The sequence below is a fragment of the Pristis pectinata genome, chromosome 9, assembly GCF_009764475.1.
Source record: "Pristis pectinata isolate sPriPec2 chromosome 9, sPriPec2.1.pri, whole genome shotgun sequence".
Taxonomy (NCBI): domain Eukaryota; kingdom Metazoa; phylum Chordata; class Chondrichthyes; order Rhinopristiformes; family Pristidae; genus Pristis; species Pristis pectinata.
In genome coordinates, this window is record NC_067413.1 from 96,461,065 (window position 1) to 96,487,120 (window position 26,056).

Sequence of the window (26,056 nt, forward strand, 5' to 3'; positions counted from 1 at the left end):
AGCTGATGCACATATTTATTTTCTTCAGGTCTTGTAATATACTGCCAGGATGTGTCTTTCTAACTCTGTGCTTTCAACAATTATTTTTAATTAAACACATGAGTGCAAATGGTGTGATGTTTGGGCCAATAAATTTCTACAAAACTCATGAGTTGAGAATGATACAAATTTTGATTCAAATTAATATAAATTTATGAGAGTTCATATTTAAGTGAATGCAAAGTTAGTGCGGTGTTTGCAGTCAAATTCTCCCCACTCAGAAGCAGCCCTTGAATGAAAAGCAGGTTGAAGATTCCCCGTTCTCTACTTCCTCACTGAATACAGCTGCGAATTGATCAGCCCACAAGTACATGAAGTCATCTATGGACATCGGCTAAAGTCAGTCAACCAGTGGGAATGCAAAACCACGAATTAGGCCATAAGTCTGCTTAGCCATTCAATAAAGTCATAGTTGATTTTATTGTAACCCCAACTTCACATTCCTGTCTCTCCCCAGTACCACCTGACTTACCAAGGACCCATCTGCCTCTGCCTTCAGAATATGAAAGACTACTTCCACTGCCCATTGAGGAGGAGAACTCCAAATATTCATAACCCTCTGAGAGAAAATATTCGGGCTCATCTCTGTCAAAAATGGGTGACCATTATTTTTAAACTGTAATACCTGGTTTTAGATAAGATATTTATTTATTAGTCACATGTACATCGAAACACACAGTGAAATACATCGTTTTGCGTTACTGAGAATGTTCTGGGGGCAGCCCGCAAGTGTCGCCACTCTTCCAGCGCCAACACAGCATGCCCACAACTTCCTAGCCCGTACGTCTTTGGAATGTGGGAGGAAACCGGAGCACCCGGAGGAAACCCACGCAGACACACGGGGAGAACGTACAAACCCTGTTTTAGATTCTCCCACAAGATGAAACATCCTCTCCACAACCATCCTGTCGAGACCTGTCACGATCTTATTTCCCTCAATCAAGTACTCTGTCGCTTTGCTAAGTGGGACAACATGTAATCCTTCCCTGTCCAGAACATCCCTCAAATGATAACTTGCCTATGCCAGGTATTAGTCCAGTGAACTTTCCTTGTTCTTGATGCATCAATAATGAGGAGATATTTAGAATATTCATTGCAGTGGATACCATGGACTGTAAGCCAAGAGAAACACAAACACACATGCACATCCACTGAGCGCCAGACTGACCCCAGTGGGAGGCTGTGAATATGGAGCCCAGAGTGTCAGTCAAGGGCCTGATCTTGGGAGGGAAGGAACATGAGGAGCAGCAGGATACACTGGCTTTGAAGAGCCCAGAAGAGCTCTCCTACTCAATCTGGACACACAAAAGTTAACTCACACTTAGTTGTTGACATCTTACCACTACAGCTGGTTCGCCAGGGGATGCTATTCAGAATATACCCACCCATCCATCCAATGTGGTCCTAAAATGACAACCAGAGTCCTCAGTGGTTCATAGAACATAGAACATTACAGCACAGTACAGGCCCTTCAGCCCACAAAGTTGTGCCGACATTTTAGCCTGCTCTAAGATCTAGCTAACCCTTCCCTCCCACATAGCCCTCCATTTCTCTATCATTCATGTGGCTATCTAAGAGTTGCTTAAATGTCCCTAACGTATGTGCCCCCACCACCTCTGCAGGCAGTGTGTTCCACGCACCCACCACTCTCTGTGTTAAAAACTTACCTCTGACATCCCCCTTATATCTTCCTCCAATCACCTTAGAATTATGTCCCCTTGTGTGAGCCATTGTTGCCCTGGGAAAAAGTCTCTGGCCATCCTCTGACAGTTCTATTGGATTCAGATCCCAATGGCTCCTGCCCAGCAGGTCCTGCTCCCTCGTCCCAGTCAGGACCCAGGGAGCTTCTATCTGAACAAGTCAGAAGAGTCGACCCATTCCTGAACCTGCCAGTTATTCAGCCCATACATGCACCTTTCCCACCCCAGCCAATACCTGTGGCTGCAGCTGCATTCACTGTGAACTCCATTATAGAAACAGAAAGTGAATCAGAATTAGATTTATTATCACTGACTTATATGACATGAAATTTGTTGTTTTGCGGTGGCAGTACAGTGTAAAAACATAAAATTACTCCAAATTACAAAATAAATAAATAGTGCAAAAAAATGTAATAATGAGGTGGGTTCATGGACCGTTCAGAAATCTGATGGCAAAGGAGAAGAAGTTGTTCCTGAATCATTGAGTGTGGGTCTTCAGGCTCCTGCACCTACTCCCCAATGGCAGTAATGAGAAGAGGACATGTCCCAGATGGTGTGGGTCCTTAGTGATGGATGCCACCTTCTTGAGGCACCGCCTCTTGAAGATGTCGTCAATGATGGGGAGGGTTGTGCCGTGATGGAGCTGGCTGAGTCTACAACCCTCTGAAGCATCTTACAATCCTGCACATTGGAGCCTCCATACCACGCGGTGATGCCACCAGTCAGAATGCTCTCCACCGTACATCTACAGAAATTTGCAAGAAGCTTTGGTGACATACCAAACCTCTTCAAACTCCTAACAAAGTAGAGCCACTTGCGTGCCTTCTTAGTGATTGCATCAATGTGTTGGGCGCAGGATAGATCATCCAAGATGTTGGATGCCCAGGAACTTGAAAGCTGCTCATCCTTTCCACCATTACCCCCTCAATGAGATGTGTTAGGTAACAGTAGATGCTGCGATACTACTGTCCATACCGAGCAGACTAAGTGTGCTCCTAGAAACGAACATAGACACAGTGGCACATCTCCTAGAACCACTGCTGTCTCACAGCTCCAAAGACCCAAGTTCAATCCTGACCTCCAGTGTTGTCTGTGGGGAGTTTGCACATTCTCCCTGCAACAGCATGGACTTCCCCCAAGTGCTCCATCTTCCTCCCACATTCAAGGATGTGCGGGTCGGTAGATTAATTGTTCACTGTACATTGTCCCCAGTGTGTAGATGAGTGGTAAAAAGGTGGGGGAGAGGGAGTTGATGGGAATGGAGGGAGCACAAAATGTTAGGGTGAAACTAATGTAAATATGGGTTGGCGCAGACGGTGGGCTGAAGGGCCTGTTTCTGTACCGAATCTTTCTATGACTCTACGACTTTTGGTTCTGCTTCAGTCACAATAAGGATGCAGTTGAATTTGTGAATTCCGACCAGCATTCTCATCAACTGCTGCCAGGAAATGAAAGTGACGTTTGACTAGGACAGGCACAGCATAATATGTAGCCGACAGAAGGTAATGACAAGTTTATCTAATACAATTAATATGACTTTAACTGATCTGTAATGGGAAGAAGAATACCAAAGTTTTGATAATAAGTAGATTGTAGTGTTTTATGAAGCTGAATATGATCACCAACCACAGGTATTTTTCCTGCATGTGAGAGTAGTTTTCAAGTAAAGAGGTTTGACAGTATCAAACACAAAGCAGAAATGCACGGTAGTGTAGCGGTTAGCATAACGCTTTACAGCACCAGCGACCCGGGTTCAATTCCGGCCACTGTCTGTAAGGAGTTTGTACGTTCTCCTCGTGTCTGTGTGGGTTTCCTCCGGGTGCTCCGGTTTCCTCCCACATTCCAAAGACGTATGGGTTAGGAAGTTGTGGCGTGCTATGTTGGCGCCGGAAGCGTGGCGACACTTGTGGGCTGCCCCCAGAACACTCTATGCAAAAAGATGCATTTCACTGTGTGTTTCGACGTACATGTGACTAATAAAGAGATCTTATCTTTTCAAGCTCTCAGGACGCAAGGATCACTTGTGAAATGCCTTTCTTTAGGAAAACTGCCTGACTCTTCAGATTAATATGCACCCAGCCATAAGACCTGGTCACCACTGTTTCCATCAGGCACTTCAATCAGAGTTATGGTTAAAATAGAGCCAATTGATAGAAACATGAATAACAACCATGAAGGTAAAAAAATTGCAAGTAGTAATTAGTTGGTATCACATCTCCCACAAGATTCCGCCACCAGGCACATATTGTACATTACTCTAGATTCCAGCATCTGCAGAATTTCCTGTGTCTACATATTGCTCTCCCCTCTCCTTTTTGAAGGGATCATTCCCTTTGCAACTCTCTGGTCTGCACTTCCATCCATGCAGCTGCAGGAGATGTAACGTCTGTCCTTTCATCTCTTCCCTTCCCATCCTACAGGGAACCAAACAGTCTTTCCAGGTCAGGCAAGAAGGAGACACAAGAGATTCTGCAGGAGCTGGCAGTCTGTAGCAATGAACACAAAATGCTAGAGGAACTCAGCAGGTCAGGCAGCATCTATGGAGGGAAATAAACAGTCGACGTTCTGGGCCGAGACCCTTCATCAGGACTGGAAAGGAAGAGGGCAGAAGCCAGAATGAAAGGGTGGGGGGAGGGGGAGGAGCACACGGGTGATAAGTGAATTAGGTGAATCCAGGTGAGAGGGAGAAGGTAGGTGGGTGGGGAGGGTGGGGGGGAATATCACCTCCCAGCTTCTCACATCATTCTCACTCCCCTCCTTCCCCCACCCACCTATCTTCCCCCATCACCTATTCCCCACCTGCTCGTGCTCCTCCCCCACCCCCACCTTCTTATTCCGGCTTCTGCCCTCTTCCTTTCCAGTCCTGATGAAGGGTCTTGGCCCGAGACGTCAACTGTTCATTTCCCTCCACAGAAGCTGCCCGACCTGTTGAGTTCCTCCAGCATTTCGTGTGTGTTGCTCCAGATAGTTAATCTCTCAGATGAAAAACACAACGATGCTGGAGGAACTCAGCAGACCAGGCAGCATCCGTGGAGAAAAGCAGGCGGTCAACGTTTCAGGTCAGGACCCTTCTTCAGGACTGAAGATAGGAAAAGGGGAAGCCCAGTATATAGGAGGGAAAAGCAGAGCAGTGATAGGTGGACAAAAGAGGGGAGGCGGGGTGGGCACAGGGTGGCGATAGGTAGATGCATGTAAGAGATAGTGATAGGCAGGTGCGGGGGAGGAGGGGAGAGCAGATCCACCGGGGGATGGGTCAAAGGTAAGGAGAGAGAGGGAAACAAAGGAGGCTAGGAAAGGGAAGAAGAGAAGAAGCGTGGTTGGGGGGGGAGTTGTGGGGAAGGGGGGGTGGGGATTACTTAAAGTGGGAGAATTCTATGTTCATGCCATTAGGCTGCAAGGTTCCAATACAGAAAACGAGGTGCTGTTCCTCCGGTTTGCGCTTGGAATTCTCCTGGCAGAGAAGGAGGCCGAGGACTGACGTATCTGTGATAGTGTGGGGAGGGGGAGTTGAAGTGCTCAGCAACGGGGAGATGCAGATCACGGTTGCGGACAGAGCGCAGGTGTCTGCGAAATGGTCACCTCGTCAACTTTCACTGCTACTTAGACTAACCTGTTTCTCTCTTCTCAGTCCTGATGAAGGGTCTCAGGCATGAAATGTTATCTGTTTCTCTTTCCACAGCTGCTGCCTGACCTGCTGAATGTTTACAGCATTTTTTGTTTTTATTTTAGATTTCCAGTATCTGCAGTTTTCTTTTCATTAAATTTGAAAGCTTTTTATCTGAATGTACGTAGCATTGTTAGCAAGATAAATGACACAAATTATGGCACCAATAAAAATAAATGTGTTTGATCCGATAGCCATTTTAGAGGCATGGTTATACAATGACCAAGGTTAAGGACCGAGTGTTCCAAGATAATTTTGGAAGTGATAGACAAAATGAAAAAGGAGGAGATGTAGCCATGATAGTAAAGGATGCAACAGAGGAAGTAGAGAGAAATGTTCTTAGCTCAGGTAATCAAGAAGCACGATCAATTTGGTTGCAGTTGAGAAACAGTAAGGGGCAGAAAACATTGATAGGAGTCCCCAAATATCAATGGTATTGTAGGGCATAGTATCTATCGGGAAATAATCACCAGAGACTTTAATCTGGACAACTAAATTATCAGAGATAGGTTGGTGGATGAAATCATGAAGTGCATAAGAGATGGTTTGATAGATCAGCACGTTGACGAACCAGCGATGATTTGTTTTGTTCTAGATCTCACATTGTGCAGTCAGAATAGGCTAATTAATAATCTAGCAATGAAGGGACCTTCAGGGTAGAGTAATCATAATACAATAGAATTTTATATAAAGATACCAAAAATGATTTAGTTAAGTCTGAAACCAGGGTCTTAAATCTAAATAAAGAAAATTATGAAGATCAGAAGCATGAGATGCAATGGTGTTTGGGAAAGTACATTAAAGCATGTGAAAATAAACAGATATTTAAGGAATTAGTACATAGTTTACAACAAAAACCCAAAAGGAATGGCAGAGTTGCTGTGTTAAAGACAGTATTAGTTCACAGGGGAAGTCTTATAATGTTACCAAAAAGAACAGTAAAACAGGGGATTAGGGGGAAAAAATCAAGTTTCAGCAAAAGAGGACAAATAAGTTGATGGGAAAGGGGAAGTAAAATGCAAGAGTAATTCACTGAGAAACAATAACAGAGAATAAAAGCTTCCATAGATATGTAACAAAGAAAAGGGAAAAGTTAGTGTGGGTCCTTACAGAGTGAGAAAGGAGAAACCAAATTGGGGAATAAAGAAATGCCAAAGAAATCAAACAAATAATTTGCATCTGCCTTCACAGAAGACATAGAAAACCTCCCAGAATTGGAAATGGAATTGGAAGTGGTTTATTATTGTCACATGTACCAAGATACAGTGAAAAACTTGTCTTGCATACCGTTCATACAGATCAATTCATTACACAGTGCATCGAGGTAGTACAATGTAAAACAATAACAGACAGCAGAATAAAGTGTCACAGCTACAGAGAAAGTCGGGTGCAGGTAGACAATAAGGTGCAAGGTCATAATGAGGTAGATTGTGAGGTCAAGAGTCCATCTTATCGTACTGGGGAGCCATTCAGTAATCTTATAACTGCAGGATAGAAGCTGTCCTTGAGCCTGGTGGTACGTGCTTTCACGCTTTTGTATCTTCTGCCCGATGGGAGAGGGGAGAAGAGAGAACATAAATAATAGAGAGCATCATGTCTACAGTGAATGAGGAGCTGAATGAATAAAAAGTTTTGAAAACGTTAATGGGACTGAAAGACCAGATGATTTGCATGTCAAGGATTTGAATGAGTTGACTCTGAAACATTGGTAGTCTTCTTCCAAATTCCATAAATTTTAGAATAGTTCCCTCAAATTTGAAAGTAGAAAATATAATCCCACCGCTTATGAAAGAAGGGAGATAAAACTGTGAATTTCTGATCCGTTAGCCTGATATCAGTGGTAGGAAAGTACACAAATCTATTTTAAAGAATTGGTGGCAGGGCACTTGGAAAATAATAACTGGATTGTTAAGGCAAAATGGATTTATAAAGAGGAAATCATGTTTCTTGAAGTTGTAAGCAGCAGAATGGATAAGTGGGAACCAGTACTTTCAGAAGCCTTCAACCAGGTGTCACACAAGAGGTTTCACCAAAGAGTACATAAAATTAGGGTAATGTATTGGAATGGACTGAGAATTGGTTAATGGACAAAACATAGAGAGTAGGAATAAAGGTGCCACACTTTCAAGTTGGGAGGCTGGGCTGGTGGCACTGGGGCTCCAACTGTTCACAATATATCAGTGATTTAGATGAGGGAGCCAAGTGTAACATATCCAAGTTTGCTGATGATCCTAAGTTGGTGCAATATGTATTGAGAAGAGGATAGAGAGAGGCATCGAGTGGATATAGATAGGCTAAGTGAAGAGGTGAGGACAGAACAGATGGAAAAAAAATTGTGAAGTCATTGACTTTGGTAGTAAAGGAACAGAAAGGTGGAATATTTTTAACTGATGAGGGATTGGGAGGTGTTGTTCACAGGGATTTAGGTATCCTTAAACACAAATCTCTGAGAGTTAATCTGCAGGTATAACAAGCAATTAAGAAGTCAAGTGGTATTCTGGTCTTCATTGCAAGAGGTTTTGAGCACAAGAATAAAGATATCTTAATGCACTTACATTTTACTGCCTTGGTGAGACATCATTTGTAGAGATCTGATCTAATTTCTATGGAAGGATGTACCTGCGTTAGAAGCAATGCAACAAACATTTGACAGATTGATTGCTATGCTTGGGGGTGTGGGGGTTGGTGAGGAGGTGTTTTCCTAATGAGGAAAGGTTAACCATTAACGGTCCATACTTTCTCAAATGAGAGATGATCTCATTGAAATGTGCAGAATTCTTAAGGGACAAGGATGATGATTCCCCTGGCCATGGGGAACCAGGGTTTACAGTCTCAAAATAAGAGGTTGACTATGAGATGAGAAGTTTCTTCATCCAGAGGTCAGTGGATCTTTGGAATTCCCTAACTAAGTGGCCTGTAGAGGTTCAGTTATTGTGTATAAGATAAGGTAAGATTTCTTTATTAGTCACATGTACATCGAAACACACAGTGAAATGCATCTTTGCATAGAATGTTCTGGGGGCAGCCTGCAAGTGTCACCACACTTCCGGTGCCAACATAGCATGCCCACAACTTCCTAACCCGTACGTCCTTGGAATGTGGGAGGAAACCTGAGCACCCGGAGGAAACCCACACAGACACGGGGAGAACGTACAAACTCCTTACAGACAGTGGCTGGAATTGAACCCGGGTCAATGGCGCTGTAATAGCGTTACGCTAACCGCTACACTAAGTAAATAGATTTTTGGATATTAAGGGATTTGGAGTTAATGCAGAGAAGTAGTTATGAGGTAAAAGATTGGCTGTGATCTTACTGAAGAGCAAAAGCAGATGCCAGGGGTGGATGGTTCACTCTGCATCCATTTTTTACATTCTTGTTAAACCTTTCCTCTTGATTGAAGGATTTATGTGTGAGTCTGCCATTTCAGAAAGATGAAAAAGGGAAACTAGTGAATTATAAACCAGTTAGCCTTACATCTGTTGTCGATATTTATCTATCATTTAGTAACTGAGCACATTGAGAATTTTCAACTGATCAGAGAGAGCCAGTTTGAACTGTATGTCATGTCTGATGAACCTGAGTAAAACTTCAGAGGAGGGGGATATTAATGACGGCTGTTAATGTAGACTTTCAGAAGCCATTTGTAACAGCCCCTTAAAAAAGGACTGCTAACTACGGTTATATGGTTAGGAAATTGGCTGATCTGCCCCTGCTCCTTTACTTCTATGGGCCAGATTCTCTGTTCAGGTTTTCTTCAATATGCTCCACGTGACAAGCCACATAACCGAGAACATTGATGGGTGAAAGTGAAATCTCGATTTACGTAATTGGTCACATATTCCTAACATTTGGACAACCAGTGATACGATGAGCTAAATCACAGGAAAATAGACAGCCATGAGCAAGCCAATTACTAACAAATTCATAGGAAGATGTCCCCTTGAAGTGGATATGCGATGAGAATCCACTTTTATTGATAATATCTAAAAGAGGTAGGCAACCATGGCACAATTCATCTTTCAGGACCTGGCTGTCACTGGTAAGGCCAGCATTTACTGCCTGTCCCTCATTGTCCTTGAGAAGATGGTGGTAAGCCCCTTCTTAAACTGCTGAAGTCCTTCTGCTGATAAAAACAGTGTGCTGGAAGTACTCAGCATGGGAGGAAAGAGAAGCAATTAACATTTCAGATCAAAGACCCTTCACCTTCAACCTGAAATGTTTATTCTGTGTCATTTTTATTACTCACAAAGTTTTGCTCTATGCCGATGAGTTACTGCTTTTTATTTTTTAATGTTAAGACCTCATTACCTCCTATGCTTTCTCTACTTTCCTGTTTTAGCCAGTTTTCAGGATATAAACTGAATTTACACAAGAGTGAACTTTTCCCTTTGAATAATCTGGTGTCATTTGATACTAACCTTCCTTTCAAAATTGTAAGAAATCATTTTACCTATTTGGGTGTAACAATTACTAAAAATTATAAACACTTATTTAAGGAAAACTTCCTTACTTTATTGAACTATGTGAAAAGGGTTTTATCAAATTGATGACCCCTCTCTATATCGTTGATTGTCCGCATTAATTCTATTTTACCTAAATTTATATACCTATTTCAGGCCTTACTTGTTTTTATTCCTAAGTCCTTTTTTGATTCTCTTGATTCAATTATATCTTCTTACATATGGAAAAACAGACATCCTAGATTAAAATTTGCCCCAGATGCCGCCTTGTCTGGTGCATGCTTTCAGCACTTTCTGTGCTCTGAGGAATGTTTTGTGAGTTACAATGTTGATTAGCACAGAAGAGAGCTCTTCAGTCTTTAATTTTTGCTGTGAGCTTTTATCACATTTTCCAGATGTCCCAAAGTGCTTTATAATTAATGGATTACTTTAGAAGTGTTCTTTTTGTAACCATGTGGTACATTTCAACCTTTTAAATCCTACTAACAAGAAAAGCTCAGTTGGCCTGTTTTTGTTTGTGGTGTTGGTGGAGGAAGGATATTGGGAGAACTGCCTGCACTTTTTTAAATGGTGCCCTGGGATTGTTTGCTTCAGTTTAGTCTCATCTGAAAGGTGGTAGCACCACCGCACTTAAGTGTCAACTTAGATCATGTCCTGGAGTGAGGCATGATTCTTCTAACTTGGAGTGTGTTAACCATTGAGGGAAACTAGCATTCATGTGAAAACTGACCAATCAGTAAATGGCACAGTGCTTTAGGGATCACGATGCAGATTCATGTTTGTAGTGTGTGGCTGATTAGTGGAGATGTACATTGGAGACAAGGGAAAGATGAAGGAGGAACTGTAAACACCACAGTGCTGCTCATTCACAGTTACATCTGGCTGAGACAGAAGCTGGAAGAAGATGTTTCTCATGTCCATCAGAAGAAAATAAATCATTTCTACCAAGTATTTTAAAGTCAATTAAATACCTTGAAATGCAATCATGTCTGTAAATTAAGGGGAATCGGGAGCCGATTCATATAAGAAGCTCCTACAATATGAACAGATAATTTTTGTTTTATGTTTCATCTACTTAGAAAGTAAGCTGTGCAATACTTTTTGTCCATTTGTACAGACTGATGGGGAAGGTTCAGTTTCCCATTCAGAAGCAACAACTCTGGCAGTTCAGCACTGAAACCTCTGTGCTTAAGTTTCTGGAGTGTGGATTTGAACCCATTGTGGTCCGACTGCAAAATGAAATGTGCTTTCACTGAGCTGTGACTGACACTGTAAGTGGGCTTTATTAAAGCAGGGAACTGATGAGGGAAAATAAGAGTGATCATAAAATAAGTGGGATGAATAATTTGTTAAAGTATGCTTAAGAAAGGATAATTTCAAATCATAATCTAAAGGCAAAGGAATGTAGAGACATGTTACAGACCCAGTGCCTAGAATACTCTCCCTAATCACAGACTACTGTATACTTTTATCATTTGAATATATCTATGAATAATTTCAGCTGAAAATGCTAATGTGTGTTTAAGTGATTTTTACTGAACACGTAAACTCAGAGTTACAGACTGAACTTGTTTATATCTATAATAATACACTGCATCTACCTAGATTATGTCAAATTGATGCATGTTTCTCTGCTCTTTTTGCATGCTGGTGATTATGCTCCAGTGCAGTTTAGTGAAAATGCTAAGAAACTTTAAACCAAGCTTATATGAAATGAAATGACAAACGTAAGCCAATGAAAAATGAGTTCCCTGTACAATCCAACAATACAGATACAAATGCATTTAGCTGTGATTTAAGCCTCATTCATTATAAAAGAAATTGAAGCAACATTCTGTTAGCAGTTCTGTATACTTGAAACAAGTTCCTCAGATGTTATTTAAAATAGGTCAGCATGTTTGTGTATCAGAATGGAAAGCAATTTCATTCTCTGTTGTAACATTCAATAATCCTGATTTGAAGACTCTGGATAAAATAATACTTATGGATAAAGCGGTCTGATAACAAGCAATAAATATGTTGTTGTAATTTGTTTCATCAGGTAGATTTAAATTATATAACTAATTTTAATGGATATTTTATGTGATGAAGCTCATTGAATTTTGAACTGTTTGCACAGGTGGTTGGCAATCTTATTAGGATACTTACTGGCCAGCCTGCTGATGCTGATGGGTCTGAACAGAACCTCCAACATTTAGCCATTTAAAGGGCATTAAGTCCAGAACTTCAAATGCACAAGTTCTGGACTTATCAATTTCCTCTGCCACAGGAATCCAACAGCAGAGTCCTCTCTTCCTGAAATTTCCTAGCATCGTGATGGGAGATTGCCTCTTAGATTCTGCACCAGCTGGTATTTTTTTTTGTTTGTGTTGATTTATAAGACCATAAGACATAGGAGCAGAATTAGGCCATTCAACCCATCGAGTCTGCACTGCCATTTGATCATGCCTGGTTTATTTTTCCCTCCAAACCACACTCTCCTGCCTTCTCCCCGTAACCTTTGACACCCTTACTATCAACCTCCGCTTTAAATATACCAGTGTCTTGGCCTCCACAGCCATCTGTGGCAATGAATTCCACAGATTCACCACCCTCTGACTAAAGAAATTCCTCCCCATCTCTGTTCTAAGGGGATATCCTTTTATTCTGAGGCTGTGCCCTCTGTTCCTAGACTCTCCCACTAGTGGAAACATCCTCTCCACGTCCACTCTGTCCAGGCCTTTCAATATTCGGTAGGTTTCCATGAGATCGCACCCCATCCTTCTAAACACCAGTGGGTACAGCCCAGCGCCATCAAACACTCCTCGTATATTAACCCTTTCCTCTCTGGGATCATTCTCATAAACCTCCTCTGGACCGTCTCCCACACCAGCACATCCTTCCCTAGATATGGAGCCCAAAACTGCTCACAATACTCCAAATGTGGTCTGACCAACACCTTATAAAGCCTCAGCATTACATCCTTGCTGTTATATTCTAGTCCTCTCGAAACTAGAAGACTTCTTTTAATCCTTTATTATGGCATAGAAGTGATCTATGAATGGAAGGTGGTGGTTGTTTTTTGTGAAATTATTGTAATCCAAGTAAAATTACCCAAATTAGCACAAAAGTATAGAGAACTTTAAATGTAAGTGAGTTACATCTCAGACCACTCGTGTTCTTGTATTCCGTGACTGTTTATGCTAGTTTCAGTTTAAAGTTGCCTAATCACAAAGCTGGTCCCACTCAAAGTAAAATTGTATTATGGTGCTGGTTTAGGAAGGCTTTTCAAATTTTGTTCATTTCACCAGGCCAACAGGTTATTGATGGGAACATCTTTAAAGATTTTCTTAGCAAAATATATTCACTGTGAAATTGACCATTGTACACAGTGATATTATTAAAGGTTTTTGAAAGCATTTCCAGTGATTTTAAATCAGTTTACTCAGAGATGAAGGATTCACATGATTAAAATTAAATTTTTGACAATAAACACCTTTTAAGCTGTATAAATAAAACTACACTGGATAATCCCTTATAAACAAAGCGGGAGTATTTTTTATTAATACAAAGTAACAATTACTTCTGATCAAACTGCAAGATTGCACTGACTCATGGAAGATTTTCAGCTTACGATTATGAAAACTTAAGGTTGGGGGAAACTTGAAACCTAACGTCTCTGAAATTTCAAGCACATTTTGGGCGGAGTTTCCCAAATATGCTCAAAGCAGGAACTACCCTCAGCAGTCTTAGTTCTCCTCACCCATCTCTAAATGCTCCTCACTGGCTGTGGGAAATGCCTGTCAAACTACATTCCTCAAACCATTTTCTGACACCAGCCTTTGGTATGATTTGTGACCATTTCTCGTGCATTTTGGCATTCTCTGGCATTCCTCATGAAAAGCCAGGGCTGAAGCACCTCTTACATTTCTCCCTTGAGCTCTCAACAATAAAGCATCATTTTGTATGGGTATCACTGTATAGGCAGAACCTATTTGTCACCAATATCATCTTGTACTATAGCTGAGGCAGTGTTTCAGACACACGTCCTCTGTATCCTGGTGGGAGTAGACGGTGGATGGGCATTTGGAACACTTGGCCAGAATGTGGCCTGATCTAGAGAAACAAAGGACTGTAGATGCTGGAATGTCACGTCAGTACGAGGTGCTGTTCCTCCAGCTTGCGCATGTCAGTCCTCGGGCTCCTCCACTGCCGAGAGAATTCCAAGCGCAAACTGGAGGAACAGCACCTCGTTTTCTGTCTTGGAACCTTGCAGCCTAATGGCATGAAGATTGAATTCTCTCACTTTAGGTAATCCCCACCCCCCTTCCCCACAACACCCCCCCCCCCCCCAGCCATGCTTCTTCTCTTCTTCCCTTTCCTAGCCTATCTTTTTTTTCTACCCCTTTGCTTTTTACCCCTCTGTCTCCTTACCTTTGACCCATCCCCGGTGGATCTGCTCTCCCCTCCTCCCCCACACCTGCCCATCACTATCTCTTACCTGTATCTACCTATCACCACCTTGTGCCCACCCTGCCTCCCCTCTTTTGTCCACCTATCACTGCTCTGCTTTTCCCTCCTATCTTCCCCTTTTCCTATCTTCAGTCCTGAAGAAGGGTCCTGACCTGAAACGTTGACCGCCTGCTTTTCTCCACGGATGCTGCCTGGCCTGCTGTGGCCTGATCTTCTCGTCTCCCCTTTTCAGTCACTTATGAGCACATAGTTAGTTTGTAGTGGAGTTTAGCTGTTTGCCAGACTGTGAAACAATTTAACAGCCAATCGTACAATTTATTGGATATACTTTGTACTTAAATTATCTCCCTGTGTGTCCCGTTGACATATACACCACTTATCATGGACACCCTGCCCCAATTATCTTCTGTTCCTTATACTTCATGGATTTTTCACTCTGTTTTCCTTTCTTCTCAGACCCCCCCCCCCTTATTTCACACCTTAACTTTTGTTGCTGTTGTGCTTTCTTGCTTCTGCAAAAGCCAATGTGGATTGGAGCTCTGTGCAAAAAAGGAACTGGATGAGCCGGGAAGACTGATGATCCCAAACAGGACATAAATCAGTAATCCGGCACTGTTGAGGTGGCTAGCGCAAGAGCCGGGAACAAGCTGGATCCTGATAACAGTTCAGGGTTTTGGATCAACTCTGAAGTGGTGGGGCGATGGATATAGGGAGGGGTCAGTACCAGCAGCATAATGATTGACCCCAATGTCCATGTCAGCAATTATATTGTTTCCATGGACCATCCAGGTGGTTTAGTCAAATTAATAGACACATGATCACTACAGCTACGCCATGTTGTCCAAGCAGTTACTAACAAGCCTAGTTTTATTTCCCTGCATGTTGTTTGTGTGACCTAAGGGAAAACCTGTAGTAATTTCTGCACCAGAACTAGAAACTTCCATTCAACAGTGGTTACAAAAGTAAATTAAATTCCAATTTTTGTCCGCTGAAGTGCAAATTTTGTGACAACTCTTTACATTCCTCTTTATTCCCAACCTTTAATTAGTTTTCATTTCATCTGCTCATTTGTAAGCTGCTCCACATGTTTCTGCTGCTGAGGTATCTGAAGAGCTACTAAAAGCCAATACAGATAACTTGGTGCCATTCTGAAGGCCATGTTTAACATTACAGAGCATCTTCATCAGAGCTTTTGCTGGGCAATATACAGTAACTCTCGGAGAAGCCTAGTCACCAGTCAACAGGTACATCAAGAGGAGGTAAGCAGGTTGGGTTTCGAAATCTTGCCTTTATCGGCTATGAGCAGACCAGTTGTAGGTCAGGATCAGTCGTTTTTTTTTCATAGAACTCCTTGTTTATGAGATGGAAACCTCTCAGATGTCTAGTCAGTGTGTGTTCTTTGTCTTTGTGAGGGCCTAGTGGTTTGTCCTCAATGTTTTTCACTTCACTAAATAATCTATTTCACAATGCCAAGATGCATTAGAGTCAGCAACGTGAGGTATCTGCAAAGTGATACATGGATTTAACCTTTATAGGAGTCCACCTAGTTTCATGGAACATGCTGTATTTGCCACCAACAGAGATGAGCTCAACAAATCATTCCATAGAATATAATGTACTACGATATAACTCACAAATAATCTTGTAGCAGGCATAATATTTCTGCATTGCCAATCTTGGACTCAAGACATATTTGATTGTAGCTTTCTTCTGCATACCATCGAAAAGAGGAATTTGCATTGGTTTGGGCTAATCCTGAGGAGCCACAGTCTCTCGGAAGCAATATTTCAAGGAATGATCACAGGGGAGGGAAAGGCATAGAGACAAAAGTTGAGAAACAAAGGTCTGCAGATGCTGGAATCTGGATGAGAAACACGCTGATGCTGGAGGAACTCAGCAGGCCAGGCAGCATCTGTGGAGAAAAGCAGGTGGTCAATGTTTCGGGTCAGGACCCTTCTTCCGGACTCCTGACCCGAAACATTGACTGCCTGCTTTTCTCCATGGATGCTGCTTGGCCTGCTGAGACAAAAGTTGAACTGGTTAGAAAAAAATCAAGCAGTGGACTGGAGCCACATTACCTGAGTGAATGTAGAAATCCCAAGACCACATGTCAAAGGCTACTGAGTCTAGTGGCACAGTTACAATCAAGTTAGTCATGACATCAATGACATAGCAGTAATAGGGTTGTGGATCAGCTCCTTCCCATGCTAGGAGCAATGCAAAGTGATTGGTTACAGTGGTGCTTTCATAGGGAGTTTAGATCAGAATAATGAGCCAGCATTTTTGATTCAATATCTGAAAGTAATTATACATTCTTAAGTGGTCCAAAATCATAGCATAACTAGAGAGTCATGCCTTCTGACTGAGGAGTGCAAAAATATTCAGGGAATTTGTCCTGTTTGAGAAATCACAGATTCTCGATAGTCCATTATGTGTGGTCCAACAAATGATCCTCTAGATGTAAATATATTTTCTGGTGGTTCATTGAACTCCACAGATATGGAATCCCTTGGCCTAATGTGCTGGGTTGCCAAATGTCACTCCTGGACAGCACTTGAAATGCTGCAATTCTCTCCTGGGTCAAGGAGGAGGGATTATCCCAGAATTCCCAATCTAGTTGAACGTCTATTTGGACATCAGATGAGGACAGGTTTCAAATTCTGGCACTCCATTATACCCTGCTCACTTCCCTCTACTGTGATGGTCAGGTTTTTCAGCCATTCTGCATCAACTCTCTCGACCTCACTCGAACTTTCCATCTCACCACTTCCTTGCAACCTTCAAAAGCCTTGCAAACACCCTTACTCTTTGCAAAAACCTCAGCACTGCTGGTCTTTCCATTATCCCAATTTCTTCCCCTATTCATTGAAAGACTTTATGTCTCCTTATTACCTGCAAAACCCATCTCTTTGATAAAGCTTTCAGTGGCTTATGGCAATACCTCTTTTCTTAGCTCAATGAAAGTTTTATAATAATACCCCACGGTGATAAGACTATTGAGCAATTCCCTTATACAATGAGATGGACTCTTGACCTCACAGTCTACATTGTTGTGACCTTGCACCTTATTGTCTACCTGCACTGCACTTTCCCTGTAGCTGCGACACTTTACTCTGTACTGTTATTGTTTTTACCTGTACTACATCAATGCACTCTGTACTAACTCAATGTATCTGCACTGTGTAATGAATTGATCTGTACGAACGGTACGCAAGACAGGTTTTTCACTGGACCTCGGTACAAGTGACGATAATAAACTAATTCCAATACATTTTTCTACTTCAGAGGTACTGTTGTTGCAAGAGTTATACTGGTAGGAGTTATAGTAGTAATTGTATCAGTAATCGTACTAATATCTGTTCTGTAAGGGCTTCTCTGAGTCTCTTGGTATATGAGAATTTCCCAAGGAATGCAACCTGCAGCTGCTATTTTGGCTGAATATTTGGACTTGTTACAGACATTTAAGGTAGAACTGCAGTAGTGCATATGTTCTTTGCGCAAGTATGGCAAACGGTCAGAAATCCTAACAGCTCTGATGTTTTGGAATCCCCTCCCTCCCTAAACTAACTTGTTCTACACCTCCCCCACCATCTTTAACTTTACCTACTAACATTTTTTTGGTTTTGCACATTTTGCATGATTATACCTCTGTGAAGCAATTTTTTCTGCATTACATATCATGTTGATGTTGCTGGTGCTACACTGTAAAGGACATAAAGCAAAGCACTTCTCCCTCTCCCAGAACAAACCTGCAAACTAGCTCCGTGCAGGAGCCAGCCAAGTTCCAAACTATGGAGGGGAGACTGTTTGTCACCTACAATTTGCTAGCAGCATTTAAGCAAGGGATCAAAGAGAACCTTACTCACAGGTGGAATTTCTTGGCCAATATGCAGAGCAGAGAGAGACAATGTTTTTCAGATACAGAACATCAGACCTCCAATACCTTAACCTGACATATCTGACATGTCTTTATTGGAAAACAACCAATAATTCTCCAGTTCCATAAAATAGTAAAAATGAGTCGAAAGTTGCACAGAAAAGTCTCAATAATATTAAAAACATCTGAAATGCAGGTTACATATAAATCAACCAAAAACCTCGTTTCATACACTTGCTGAGTCTCAGGAGTCCCCCAGTGAGATGATTAAAAGCTTCCTAAAGGCTTAGTGTATTATAAAAATGAGCGTGTGCCCTTCTGAACACTAAATTCACTGACAGCTTCCAAAATACACTCACATTTTCCTCTCTGTAAAAAGAGGTGTCTGTAAATTTTTAATGTGAAATAATATTAAGCAGAACAAAAGTGAAGAGCTTTCCTTGGTGTGTTGTATTTTTCAGCAGAATATCTGAGTTGTATTTAATTTCCTTTTTTACTTTGAGGTTCCAGAAGTACATGATAACTATAAAGAATATTGAATAGTTTCAATAATTATAAGCTGATGCCTCTTTGAGAATGCTGAAATATGTTGTAAATAATTAACAAAGATTCAAGGCATTTAAGCTTTTCAATGAAAGTGCATAATTGATGCTGCTGAAACCGGATTATGTTCTGCAAGTCAAGGTCTTACATCAGCTATAAACCTTCCTCAGCCTTGGGCCACCAAGGAAGTGCCATAATTCAGAGTCAAAGTAGTCTTCAGATTTTGACAGATCAGGTTACCAGAGTCTCCTAGTATCTGAATTCCTTCTGATGTCAATGTTGCGTGGCTTGACATGTGACCTCCTTTGGCAGAAAAATAGAAGTAAAGCAACTGGCTTTTATACAAGTGTAAATGATTAAGCATTTCATTCTACGCAATAATGGAATGAAAAAATATAGAAAGAACAACCACGTTAAGGGTGCAATACAAGCCATCATCATTGGTTTCCTCATTTCCAATCTTCTAATGATGCATTTGAGTTCTGTAAATATTGCTTAAATTTGGAGGAATCTCTTGGGTTGTTTTAACTGAATTATTATTCGTATCACCAGAAAAGCAAGGTATCAACTAATTTATCTATTTGCAGTTGCAGATGAAGGAATTGATTTGGCTTTGTGATAAAAATCCATGCACAGATTAATAACATCTGGCTTTCAGTAGGAGATCCCAGGATAAAATCCATATTGAAAACACAGTAACACTTAAATACATTTACAACTTGCTACAAAATGATGATTTTTGCTGTTTATTTTCTCAGCTGGCAAGTCAAGCAGCAGCCATGGGTTCCATAGCTGGCTCTCAGGCCTTCAGCAATGCTCTCTCCAACCTGCAAGGGATGACTTCCCAACTAGTCACGAATGCACAAGGCCAGGTGAGTCTTGACATTACAAAGGTTTAACATTGTATTAAATGGACTGTATTGACTATGTCAATTGATTTTGCAATATATTCTAATTAATGGTTTAAACTCAACCTAGTCTCATACCAGACCCAAAGGATCAAAAAACAAATTCACTTCAATATTCTGTTTTTAAGGAGAATGTATTTGTTAGATATCAATGTTATGATAACTGAAATAAACCATATTGGAAGATAATGTTTAATATTGTGATATAGGCACATACTTGTTAATGAATATTGCATGAATGATACACTTTGAAAATATTCTCTCTTACACACGCGCACACACAAACACGGAATATCTCTTGAGAAAAATCTAATATAAGCAAAGATATACCTTGAGCAACAGTAAATTGCTGACCCTGTCATTTTTATTGGGCAGATTCAGAATTGCTCCATCAGTACTCAGAGAGTTGAACGATGAACCTTGTCATCGTGCAGCCTGATCTAATGAATCATCCTATTTCAGGTGCACACAATAGACATTATGGGAAGATTGTTTCAACAACATGCCGGTCTCACCAAATCTTTGTTGCCTCAACCTTTATGCTGTATTAATTTCTATTTGGATGCTCCTTATGCATGTGTATGCATGTTCTATTTAAAATGGTTCGGCTTTGAAGCCATGGCTCAGTGTAGAGGGAGATCATTTAGGATGAAATATTTTGAAGATTTTATGTTTATTTTCAGAAGATGACCAGAATCTCTGAGTGTAAATCAGTGAGTGTGGAATACCATTCCCAGACCAGATGAAACAGTGTTTAAACATCAACAAACAGTATGCTGAAATAGTGATTATTCTACTTGACAGCCTTTGGTTAAAAAGGGAGTCATATTTATGGAGACAGTTATTTCACTCAGCACAACAGACTGTTCTCTGCCATCGACAGTACAACTGACTAGACGAGAAAAATAAGTTCTCCTAATCTGCATTTTCATAATTCCTGTCATGAAGATTTTAATGTCAGCAGAACAAGGTTTTTCAGAAACTGAGACAGGTTTTCCAAATACTTGGCTAGAGTTGTCAGATATTGTACTACAGTTCCAAATACTGGGGACGGGTTGGCAGATCCGGGGCATATCCCATGGAATTTATAGCACAGAAACAGATATGAGTCTGGTCTATGCTAGCACATTGCTCCAGGCATCCATTTCACCTTGGCCTCTCTTCCTACCCTTTTCCTTTCTTCCCTTCGTCCATATCTTGGTCTTCCTTGAAGAGCCTTTGTCCTTCACCGTAACAAAACTATATCCACTCTCGGGGTAAAGACATTTTTCTTATATCTTTATTAGATTATTACTGACTTTCACATTTATCATCCCCAGTTTTGGACATCCTTAAAAATAGAAATTCTTTCTCTTCCTTTTCCCATTTAAGTGCCTTCATAATTTTTAAGACCTTCATTGGGTCACCTATGCTTGCTAAAAGTCCTGTGTTACAAAGAATAACCTGTACTTGGCCACTCCTTAGAAATCAGTAAGAGATACTCTACTTTCTATATTTGAACATATGTCCACTAAAGAGAAGTGTCCTCTGTAGCCATCATAGTGGAATCTAGGAAGGTTTCCTTCACACTCACAGCACATGCTGGACCACATTAACCTATTAACTTAAAGCTCACTCTTCAAAACATCTATGGTATCACAGCTATAGAGCTAAGATGCTGGTGGTGGTGTTCCTTAGTGACAGGCTGCCAAGGACTGGGAGAAAGGAGATAAAGTCAATTTGTAAATGAGGGTGGGATGTAGAAGATAATCCTCAAGAAAATTGTGGGTCAGATATTTAATTTTGGCATATAAGAGAACTCAAAAGAGCCACTAAGTAAATCGTGCATTGCAATGTGAGCTGTATGTATTATAGAAAAGACATTCCCAGGCCCAATTTGGACCTCTACTTATTCTCTCAGTTCCTGCTCTTTCCAAATAGGCCTAATCTGGATCTCAGCTGTAGCACTTACTCTGGGTTTGTGAGGGATTTGTGGTTGCTGGTGTATCAGTCTGTCCTAGAATCCTACATTCATTTATGGAATGGAGGTGCCTCTGGCAAGGGCTACATTTATTATCCATACTCAATTGGCCATCTTGGAGACCAGTTAAGAATACAGCACACTAAAATACCTGGATTCATATCGAGGCCAAACCAGCTATAGAATGCAGATTGCCTTTCTCTGTAGAAAGCAAATGGGTTTCTACTGGCTTTATGGTCACCATTACTGAGACCAATTTTCTGCTCCAAATTTATTTACTTGAATTACTTATATTTAAATTCTCCAACTACCATGGTGGGATTTGAACATGTATCTCTAAATCAATGATCTCAGGCCTAGAAATTCAAATGGTACTGTGTGATTGAAAATATGTTTAACTGAGAGCAGAGCAAAATTGAGACCATTTTCAAGCACCTTTGCGTCAATTGGGAAACGTGACCCCAGATTTTTCTGTTGGTGCCAAGAATTCATTTCCAGGGAGAAATTCATCCAGTGATGTCAACTACAATGCAACACCTGTTTTTAGACTTCTGACCTGATTGTGAACACCATTGGTTGAAAAATGTATAACTATTGGTTATTTGCAGATAACAAGCTTTTACTAATTCTGTTTCCTCTGAAGCCACACTATTTTAAGGGTCTATGGCACTGGAACAACATTTTTTACTGGACTCTGCAACCTCACTGCTTACTATACACAGAGCCCTCAGAGGACTCAGTCTTTCTTACACTATCGCACCATTCTGCCCTCCAAGCTTACTGCCAGTGGGTCCTTGTCAATGCCTCACATTCATCTTGCTCAAAGACATGGAAATGGAACATCAGCATTAGAGACACAAAGGCAGCCACAAGGGCCACTTTGAAATTAAGAAGTTCTTGTCTCGCAGGACCTCACCCGTCAACACAGGGATAGATGGGTGTTTTCTTTCATTTATTCATTTATTTAGGATATGGGTATTGTTGACAAGCCCACATTTATTCCCCATCACTAAATGCTGTGGAGGAGGTAACGATGAACCACTTTGTTGAACTGCTGCAGTCCATCTGGTGAAAGTTCAGTGCTGTTGTGTGGAGATTTCCTGGATTTAGACCCACTGAGAGTGAAGGAATGGCAATATACTTGCAAGTTAGGTTGGTGTGTGGCTTGGAGGTGAATCTGTAGATGATGGTGTTCTCTTCGGCCTGTTGTTTTCCTCCCTCATGGTGATAGAGGTTGCAAGTTTGTGGGAGGCGGTGTGATTTGTAGATGATCCACATTGCAGCGACTGTGCACTGATGGTGGAGAGAATGAATGTTTAGTGTGGTTGATGGGATGCAGTCAAATGGACTGCTATGTCCTGGATGATCAAGAGCTGCTTGAGAGTTGTTAGAGGTATACTCATTCAGGCAAATGGAAAGTGCAACTTGGCTTGAGTGATCCTCCCAGTGGGAATTTCTAGGAACTGCTAAGGATATTCCTTCCCCAGCAAAGTATGCCCTACCTAGAACAAGCCCGAGAGAAACAAAGGACTGTAGATGCTGGAATCTAGATGAAAAACACCATGATGCTGGAGGAACTCAGCAGGCCAGGCAGCATCCGCGGAGAAAAGCAGGCGGTCAACGTTTCAGGTCAAGACCCCTCTTCAGGACTGAAGATAGGAAAAGAGGAAGCCCAATATATAGGAGGGAAAAGCTGATAGGAAAAGAGGAAGCCCAATATATAGGAGGGAAAAGCTCTCCTATATATCAGGCTTCCCCTTTTCTTATCTTCAGTCCCGAAGAAGGGTCCTGACCCGAAATATTGACCGCCTGCTTTTCTCCACGGATGCTGCCTGGCCTGCTGAGTTCCTCCAGCATCAAAGAACAAGCCCAACCTACAACATATCACTTATTTTGAAATGCATTATTGATACTGTGTAGTATCAGAAGTGATTAGTGCTCAGAAGATCAAGCAGGAGCAACAAATCTGGAGAAGCAGATTGAATCCAGGGCATAATGACAACAGAAACATAAGGACATAAGAAGTAGGAGCAGGATAGGCCATTTGGCCTTTTAAGCCCATTTGACTATCCCTCTACCTCAACACCATTTTCTTTTGACACAAGAGATTCTGCAGATGCTGGAATCTGGAGCAACACACATGAAACGTGCTGGAGGAACTCAGCAGGTCAGGCAGCATCTACGGAGAGAAATAAACAGTCGACAATTCGGGTCGAGACCCTTCGTCAGGACTCTGATGAAGGGTCTTGACCAGAAATGTCAACTGTTTATTTCTCACCATTTCCTTTCTCCATATTCCTTGATTCCTTTAAAACCAGAAGTTGATCGATCGCTGGTTTGATTTCAATCACTACCTGGTCCTCCATAGCCCTTTCAGGTAGATAGTCAAAGATTAACTGACCTCCGAGTGTTGCTGTTTCTCTTCATTTTTAAATGGCCTACCCTTGATTCTGATACTGTGACCTTAGTTCGAGACTCCTCAGTCAGGAAAACAATTTCCCATGTCTGTCCCTCTAAGAATGTTGTAGGTTTCAATGTCACCTCTCATTCTTCGGAACTCCTGATATACGAGGCCTGTGCTTCCTCTATAACAAGTATGTCCCTCTTTCAGTAGGGAGACCAAACGTGTGCACATTACTCCAGCTGTCGTACAACATCCTTTCTCTTCTAACCAAATCCTCTCATAATAAAAGCAAACGTACTATTTGCCTTCCTAAATGTCTGCTGCACCTTAACATTAGCTTTCAACGATGCTGAGGTCCCCTTGAGGGCATGCATTTAAGGTGAGGGGGGTAGGTAGAACAGACGTGGGGGGTACGTTTTTTACTGAGGGAGTGGTGGATGCCTGGAATGCGTTGCCTGATAGGGTGGTGGAGGCAAATTCATTGGGGGGGTTTTAAGAGGGGCTTGGATGGGCACATGAATGAGAGGAAGATAGAAGGATATGGGCATTCTGTAGGTAGGAGGGAATAGCTATGTCGGCACAACATTGTGGGCCGAAGGGCCTGTTCTGTGCTGTACTGTTCTATGTTTGATGTTCTGAACATCAGGATTTCCCAGTCCTTCATCATTTGGAAAACAAAGATTCAAAACCAGAGAAGATGGTTAGGCAGATGAGTAATGCATCTGTTTTGTGCAGCAGAGCAAAATAAACAAATTGTCACCTTGCTTTCCATTAAACCAGTTTTCCTACATTTTTAATCAATGGCAAAGAAATCATGTAAAATGGATTACCAGATCACAATAGGAGTTTCCCTTAATGCCAAAGGCACTCACAGGCAAAATCATAGTAACACTGGTTAACTAAGCAATAAATGCAACCTTGTTACAGTTCAGTCAACAAGTCACTCGTTTGTAACATGCGTCATCAAATTTATTCGTCAAGGCCAGCTCACATATAAGATAAGATTTCTTTATTAGTCACATGTAATCGAAACACACAATGAAATGCATCTTCTGCGTAGAGTGTTCTGGGGGCAGCCCGCAAGTGTCGCCACGCTTCCGGCGCCAACATAGCACACCCACAACTTCCTAACCTGTACGTCTTTGGAATGTGGGAGGAAACCTGAGCACCCGGAGGAAACCCACGCAGACACACAGGGAGAACGTACGAACTCCTTACAGACAGTGGCAGGAATTGAATCCAGGTCGCTGGCGCTGTAATAGCGTTGCGCTAACCGCTGCACTACCGTGCCTGCCCTTAACTATTTGGTATCCAATAAATTAATTATTTATTAAAATCAGTCTGATTATTGTATCAAGTTAGCATAACTTTTTTTAAAAGCCAGCCTGGAATTTATTCAGTTATTTAAGGCTGTTATTATTTTGTTTGCTTGTCCAAGTGAATTAGAAATGTATTAAAAAAATTAAATGGTACATCATGTCATCATGTCCTGGAAAAAAAAATTAAACCTACAATTTGAAGGGGATTGAAAAGAATGCCCTTCTCCACACTGTCTGCACATTGGTGATCTACATTGGGCATTCAGCACAGGAAGTGGACTTGCAGGATGTAACTGAGGCCTGGAGTTAATATTGTCAGGCCAGATTTCTACTGTGATTCATGAGATTCCAACCTACCTCACCAAAACCACAGTTAAAATCAGACCAAAGTTATGATCTAGTTCCATAGGCTGACTTTTTGAGGTTTCGTTTTGTGGGTGCAGTAATGCCCATTACTTCTGTACATGAGCATTACCCATTTATGATCTAAGAAAGTAAATCTTGATCGGTATTTGATCATGATCAAGTTCAGTCATGCCGCAGGCTCTTCTAGTAGGGCGCAGTGAATGGAGACAAGCTGTAGGAACTCGGACGTCTCTTTCCTTAACTACTTTATGGGAACCAAGACCAGTAATAACAGCTTTCTCTGTGACAGTCAAAATATTTGATTGCCGCACACTGCCTTTACAAAAGTGTCACAAGTGCAATTAAAAATAAATCTAGTGTCGG

The 26,056-nt window shown here is 41.5% G+C and overlaps 1 protein-coding gene across 1 annotated transcript in view; it reads left to right on the forward strand.

The window, feature by feature from the left end:
• The window catches only part of pou6f2 (POU class 6 homeobox 2), a 473,064-nt gene that overhangs the window by 374,330 nt on the left and 72,678 nt on the right, over positions 1-26,056 (forward strand). The window contains exon 6 of the mRNA XM_052022624.1: positions 19,495-19,608. Coding sequence (XP_051878584.1) covers positions 19,495-19,608 — 114 coding nt within the window. The remainder of the gene's footprint in view (positions 1-19,494; positions 19,609-26,056) is intronic.